Source organism: Saccopteryx leptura, chromosome 1 (genome assembly GCF_036850995.1).
Source record: "Saccopteryx leptura isolate mSacLep1 chromosome 1, mSacLep1_pri_phased_curated, whole genome shotgun sequence".
Classification (NCBI taxonomy): domain Eukaryota; kingdom Metazoa; phylum Chordata; class Mammalia; order Chiroptera; family Emballonuridae; genus Saccopteryx; species Saccopteryx leptura.
In genome coordinates, this window is record NC_089503.1 from 288,850,031 (window position 1) to 288,857,786 (window position 7,756).

General features: G+C 36.5%; 1 protein-coding gene across 1 annotated transcript; it reads right to left on the minus strand.

Moving 5' to 3' along the window:
* Positions 1-276: 276 nt before the first annotated feature.
* On the minus strand, positions 277-6,652 carry LOC136389367 (uncharacterized). Its single transcript, XM_066361173.1, has 3 exons — positions 6,578-6,652; positions 1,303-1,984; positions 277-353 (listed from the first exon to the last, which is right to left on the minus strand). Exons 1-3 carry the CDS (start codon positions 6,581-6,583, stop codon positions 331-333), a joined length of 711 nt encoding a protein of 236 aa, XP_066217270.1. The 5' UTR covers positions 6,584-6,652; the 3' UTR covers positions 277-330.
* Positions 6,653-7,756: the final 1,104 nt, after the last annotated feature.

Sequence of the window (7,756 nt, forward strand, 5' to 3'; positions counted from 1 at the left end):
AAATGGTGTGTTTTGCAAATGTGAATTTGTAAAACTCTCTTATTAGTCTCAAGAATAAGTGTTTTTAGCTTTGGAATATTGATGGTAGTTAAGTTCTCACAAAATTTTTAAAATCTGAGAAAACCTGAGCTACTTGTGAACTGTACAATACAGAACATTTGGAGTCCAATCAGGGTTTTGCACCTCCAAGCTCATCCATCTTGTCCCTTGACTGAGAATCATGACCATAAAAAAAAAAAACAAGAGCCAGAGTGCAATACTCATGAATTTATTGGTGATTTAATGTTGGTGAAGGGACTGGTGAAGTTTAAACCACTGAAAAGTCCACGGTCACCAGTTGGTCGCTATCAATTCTGAAACAGAGAGAAGGATTTTAGACATGAGTATTAACTTAGCCTGAGCATGATCTATGCCTGGTGTCTGTACTATTAAGTAGTTTCATTATAAGAAAACACATTGTTAAGAGAAATAGGAGGAGTGGGGAGATTGAGTTGGGTGGAGGGGGCCAGGAAAGAGGAGAGGGGAGGGGGAGGGAGGGAAGATGAGAGGACAGGGGGAGGGAGGAAAGAGGAAAGGAGAGGAGAGGAGAGGAGAGGAGAGGAGAGGAGAGGAGAGGAGAGGAGAGGAGAGAGGAGGGGAGGGGAGGGGAGGAGAGGAGAGGAGAGGAGAGGGGAGGGGAGGAGGGGAGAGGTGAGGAGGGGAGAGGAGGGGAGAGGTGAGGAGGGGAGAGGAGAGGAGACAAGGAGAGAGAGGAGAGGAGAGTAGAAGAGAGGAGAGGAGAGGAGAGGAGAGGAGAGGACAGGAGAGGAGACAGGGAGGGAGAGGAGAGGAGACAGGGAGGGAGGGGAGAGGAGAGGAGAGGAGAGGAGAGGAGAGGAGAGGAGAGGAGAGGAGAGGAGACAAGGAGAGAGAGGAGAGTAGAAGACAGGAGAGGAGAGGAGAGGAGACAGGGAGGGAGGGGAGAGGAGGGGAGGGGAGAGGAGAGGAGATGGGGTAGGAGGGGAGAGGAGAGGAGAGGAAAAGAAAAGAGAGGAGAGGAGAGGTAGAACTGAGGGAGGTTGTAGGCTAAATAAGAAGAGAGACTCAAATGAAAGTTCAAGGTAGAAATTAACAGTGGCTGTTAAAAGAATGAAACAGACTTTTTTGTTTAAGGTTTAGGCAAAGAGAATTGTGACAAATACAAATGTGGACAAACAGTTTGAGTGATTAAAGTCAATATTAAAAATGAGAAATAAACAGAAACAAAAACTTAAACATTTAAAGAGAAATTCACTAGATTAGTAAATAAAATGCAATTAATACCTGTGGGATCACTGAAAGTAATCTTTAGTTTGTTTTCCTTTTCACTGGCCACCATGCTGATCACCCTGGCCATCTCTTTCACGCTGACCACCCTGGCCATCTCTTTCACGCTGACAACCCTGGCCATCTCTTTCGTGCTGATCATTGTTGCCATCTCCTTCCTGCTGACCACCCTGGCCATCTCTTCCGCACTGATCACCCTGGCCATCTCTTTCGTGCTGATCATTGTTGCCATCTCCTTCCTGCTGACCACCCTGGTCATCCCTTTCTCTCTGATCATTTGGGCCATCTCTTCCGTGCTGACCACCCTGGCCATCTCTTCCACGCTGATCATTGTTACCATCTCCTTCCTGCTGACCACCCTGGCCATCTCTTCCACGCTGATCATTGTTACCATCTCCTTCCTGCTGACCACCCTGGTCATCCCTTTCTCTCTGATCATTTGGGCCATCTCTTCCGTGCTGACCACCCTGGCTACCTTGGCCATCATAGTGATCTTGGCCTCTGTGAACATTTTGAACTCTTTGGCCACCTTTTCCAGTTCTGCTAGGTGAATTTTCCTGGGCTCCCTGGACATCTTGGCTGCCAGACTCATTTTTGCCATTCTTGCCACGCTGATCTCCATGTTCTTGAGATTCAAGCTGTATGTCCACTGAGAGTTCTTCACCTGATTTTTGATCCTCTTTAGTGAGAGAATAGATTCAGAAAGAAACAGAAGAAAGAGAGGTTCACCATAAACTTAAATGAGGCAGGTAAGGAATCTATTGAAGCCCAAATTTAATTAGAAATAATATATTACTGGTTTAAATGCTACTAAGTAGTGAGTAGGGCCCAATTCCTACAAGGGGCAGAGAAATCCTGGCTTCTTCAGAGAGCATGTACTAAGATTAGCATCTTTTGTTTGCCCTGTCACTACTTACTCTCCCCTCTTTTGATGTTTCTGCCACTGTTCTATATTGCCATCTATTCTAATCTTGCTGTGATATATAAGGAATCATTTATAAACCACCAGATAGCTCATCATGTCTGAGAGAAACCACTGGATTGAGGCACTGTGTCTACCTATAAATATACTTGATATCTTGGAAAAAATTTATTGAACAGGGCAGAGCAATTATACAACACCCCCTCTTTCCTCTTTTCTATCAACTGTTGTCTATAGACAAACCAAAAGAGTATATACTCTATAAAGCACACCTTTTATTTTGTCTTTTTTTCAAATTTCTGGTACTTCTCATTGAATACCAGCCTTCACCATCTGTTTTCAATCATTTCTTTATGATCTCATGATCATCACCCCTTTTTAAAATTAATAGTGTATATTTTTTTTACATTCAATATTATTTTGTATTAGATTTAGGTGTACAGCATAATTATACATTCATATACTTTACAAAGTATTCCCCCAATATTCACAATTCCCACCTGACACTACTCATAGCTGCTACAATACTATTGAATGTATTTACTATGCTGTACTTGACATCTCATGACAGATCTGTAACTACCCATCCAGTGATGGTCATCACTGCTGCAATCATTCTCTTGTGGATTCAATCTATACTCTATTTCCCATCGTGCCTCACACCAGACACTAGGATTCTAAGCTTAAAAGACACTGCCTGTGCTCTCAAGTGGCTTCCTCTTCATTTTCAGAGCAACAAATACAGCTCTGTGTCACTCCCTTTTTCAAAAATCTCTTTGTGACCCAGAGAGTAAATTACAAATTCAGTTTGCCACTCATGGAACTTTTCATAATCTGGAACTAACCCACAGTCACAGTTTTATCTTTCTGTGGTCACTTCAACCTGGCTAAATTATCTGGTGTTCTTAGACCACTGAAATGCTAGGTTATGTGCATATATTTAGCCATGCATTTAACTCAACTTTCTCCCATGCCCTGCTCTCCACAGTCCAGATCACATAGCCTCTCTTGTGGGTCTTTTTTTTTCTCCCCAGCTTGAGTTCTGTAATATCTTCTTTTGCTACTTTTCTGAAGGCGGTCATCTTTATGCCTAGATTAAATATTCCATTAGATCCTGAGTTCTTTAAGGACAGAAATAATGTTTCATTTACCTATGCATTCCTGGTACCAAGAATAGGACCCTGTCATGATTATTAAGTATTAAATTTTATCAAGTTAATGTTGGGGTTGACAATATGCATAATCAAAGCATTTTTTTACAGGTATCCTTATAGTCAAACTCTTATAACACCCGGTAAAATCAGAAGGAAAGCAGTGAACATTTTTTCTAGACCTGACAGAACTTTTAAATCTAAAGCAAATCATTGTGTTTACTTATTTTTTTATTTATATTTATTTGGTGAAAGAGACAGGAAGGGAGAGAGATGAGAAGATCAATTGTTTGTTGTGGCACCTTCGTTGTTCATTGTTTGCTTTCTCATATGCACCTTAACCTGGGAGGCTACAGCAGAGCGAGTGACTTCTTGCTCAAGCCAGCAACATTGGGCTCAAGCAAGCAACCTTGGGCTCCATGCCAGCCATCTTTAGGTTCAAGCCAGTGATCGTGGGGTCACTTTTATGATCCCACGCTCAAACCAACAACCCTGTGCTCAAGCCACATAGATGATCCCTTGCTCTAGCCAGAGTTCTCTGTGTCCCAGTCCGACACTCTATCCACTGGACCACTGCCTGGTCAGGCAAATAATTGCTTTTTATTTTTGTGCTTCTTCTGCAATATGGGACAAATAAGGTTAAACTATGTAGTAAAAGAGTTGAGAAAGAAAATTTTAAAAGTTAAACATGATTTCTTAAAATGTAAAAAACAGAAATGTAAAAATCATAGAAATGTTGCATTAGACTAATAACCCAGAACAGAGATTCTTAGAATTCATTTAGAAAACTTCTAAATAAGTTGATTAAATGCATTCTTCCTCATTGTTTTGAAAGACATTTGCAAAGAAAGAACAACAACAACAAATAGGAACAAAGTAAAAAATGACATCATAACCTGAATGGAAGGGCCATTGACAAGTCAGAAAGTGGGGGAAAATCATTAAGCATATAAAGGTTTTCTTCAAGCAATCAAAGTTTTGACTCATTTATTAAATTCTGTTACTTCTTTGGTGACATAATTTATAACTCATTAGCTCTATCATGTACTCTAGTTATTTCCTATATCTTCCCTTCTACACCCACCCACCCATATACATCACTTTCATTGACTTCATTTCTTTTCATTTGAAGTGTGTACACTTAATAACAGCTTTAAATTTTTCACCTACTCAGACATCTTACCATTTAAACAGATATCAAGGTTCAGGTAAAAGAAGAATGAAGCACTAGTGCTATAAACAAGTAAGTTGCAATGGTAAACTTATTGATTGAATGATAGTAGTACTTTTGTTAAATTATTTAATATATAGTATCTTTATGATTTAAATTAGTTAAATATCATTGGACAAAACTTCTTTTAAAATGTAAGGAATTTGTATTAGTCAGTTATTTGTCTTTATCTGTAGGATTTATAGAAAATTTTTACAAACAAGGTAGGGTGCCATGTTCTGCTGATGTGCAGACACTAGGCCTCTGACCCACAATTCCAATGTAAAAAGGAAGGAGAGGAGCTATAACGATAAGACTGAGGACCACTGAAACTTAGCCAATTGTTACTCCTTTTTGCCTTTCTCTAGACTTAACTTTGAGAGTTTTCAAAAGAAAAACAAAGAAAAAGGTATGATAGGTTCTGAAGGAAAACAAAGAAAGGAATACATTCTTAAACAAGAATTTACCTGACAAGTTTTCATGATCTATAAGTATGACTTAAAAATAAAAAAAGAAGGTAAAATTAAAATATGATTTGATAAGACCCCAGCTATACATTTGTAGAAAAACAAGTAGTATTGGATTTAAGAAGTTAGAAAATTCCTAAGAGAACTAATAATAGTAATAATAATAATAAAGACAAACATTTTCTAAAGCAGAATCTTATATCTGATCATTGATTTTAAACCAGAGATAAAAAAGGAGTCAAATATCTTACTAACTCTGTATATAGTTTACGGTCTACATTAACATGACTTGACTATTCCAGAAAATTTTTACCCCAAAAGATAAATGTTTTAAATAATTATTGAGGAATTTGTAAAATATGGGTAATATCTACTTTGAACTGTTACAGTGAATAATCAATGGCATGTGAAATACCAGGAATAAACTAAATTTTCAGTACATACTTAAAGCAGAAATCTTTCTTCAGAATTTTACTATTATTCCACATTTAATATCTAAACTACCACAACATGTAGATTTGAGGCTCAAATAATTTTATTATAAAATACCCTTTTATAGATGTTTATTAAAACCTATACACCTTTCAGAAAAATTCAAAATTACCCTGTCAGAATTACCTTTTTCATAAACAGCAACTTTGTCTCAGTTGTGGCAACAGGTTTAAAATTCAAAGGATTTATTAGAACTTCATATATTTGCTTAATATCCTTATTTTTTTTACTTAGGCTTCTTCTATATAATGACAAAACTTTTGATAAGAAAACAAAATCTATTTCCAACTTTTAACCATCTTGCAAGAAGTCTGATAGTTGAGTGTTTTCAGTCATTTAAATAATTATCTGGATTTTGACTTGGTATCTGGATATGTGGTACCATTAAGATATGCCATCTGTCTTCTTTAAAAGAGCCACAGATTGACAAAGAATTAGCCTTGCTTTTTTTATTATATATAAATTCCTCCTTCATAACCTGAAATGATCCATTTCCAGGAATTCCTGGGTTTACTATAAATCCATGCCTGCCAAGTGATTACATGATCAGACGTATAAGTATTTAAAAAGAACAATGTAATGGAAAGAAAAAATTGATAGTGCTTACCTTATGTCAAATGTTGTTGAAATAAATGAAAAAGTAATCAAAATACTCATTTCTATATGTTTAAAAGTTTGATACCAAGGAAATGCAATACCTAGATGAATTACCCTGTTGAATTTAATATTCTAAACTTTAAAAAATTTTTTTAGTCAACTTAGAGGATTTGTTCACACAGAGTGAATAACTCAAAGTCCATATACCTAAAAACAGCAGATGTCACATCATGGATATGCTGGCTTGGAACTTAGGCCCAGGTTATCAGAGAGATACTTGCAAAGAGTGAAAAAGAGAAACTAATGTAGTCTTCTCTTTTATGGACCTATTCTCTGAAAATAAACTTTTTAATTCCTGAGAAGGATCAATTCTATTCTATTCCATGAATTTTAACCCCATCATTCCTTGAATAATCTCCATTTTCCCTCTTACCATCATCAACGTGGCGAGCAGAGCTCAGGGCCAGCAAGGCCCCCAAGAGCAAGAGCAGAAGCATCTTGGTAGAAGCCATGGTATCTCTCTCGATGCTGCAGGAACCTCAGAACACACTCCTTTATAAGACCAAGGAGAACAATACTACCTTTGAAGCCCATGGGTTGGACACTCTCACCTATATCTGATTTGCTGTTTGAGTCTAAGCCAACCTGTTGGATTTAAGGATTAGTCAAGTTCTTTAATAGAATACCATAAATTGGTCTAGTTTTTTGATCCTCTTCAACTATTACTTAAAATTATGAGTACTAATAATTGTCTTCTATTTTGTAACATTCAGTTTATAACTGTGGTTCTCTGTTTTACTACCTTATGCAACATTGTTCAAGCTGAACAAATGTCAATTAGTTCAGGCCCCTTTCCTATAGAATGAGCCAATGGAATCATCATGAAATAAAAGGCTAAAATAACAGAAATATAATTATAAGATGTAAGAACAACAAGAGGTCAAGAAAGACCAGTGTAAGTTATCTTAACATGGCTTGAAAAATAAAAGCAGTTGCCAGAAGGAGACTAACATCACCTTCAGACTCAAAGACTACCATTATTCAGCATAACCTTGAGTTTGTGATTTGAATGGACTGTGAAATCCTAAAACTAAAAATGATCAGAATAATAAGTGAGTTAGAAAACAATACTGTGTAAAGAATCATTGAGTGAATTAAGAGCGCTCATCTTGGAAAGAGAAGTATAACTAAGCATGTTAGTTTCATTGTTATATGGAACAAAGAGCAATTTTTATGTGTAGAGTTCTGAAAGGTACAGAAAAGAGCTATTGATTTTAAAAGGTGGATATTTTGAAGATAACACAAAATAATGTAAAATAATTTCTTATGATTATTTAAATGATTTAAATAACTTTAAATTATCTTAGGTAAATTTTAATTATAATAGACTAACATAAAATACATTTTTTGTAATTATTAAAAACTGAAATATTAGACTGAGTTCTTTCAGGAGAAAATTAGATTTTTTACTACCAGGTATGCTCGGTCACTAAGGGATCTATAACTAAATATTTTTTAAAATGGAGATTCATTGAGGTATAATCATTTGTGTCCAACTATCTTTAAAATGTCATCAATGGAAGAAAGGTTCCTTCCTTCAAATAAAAATTAA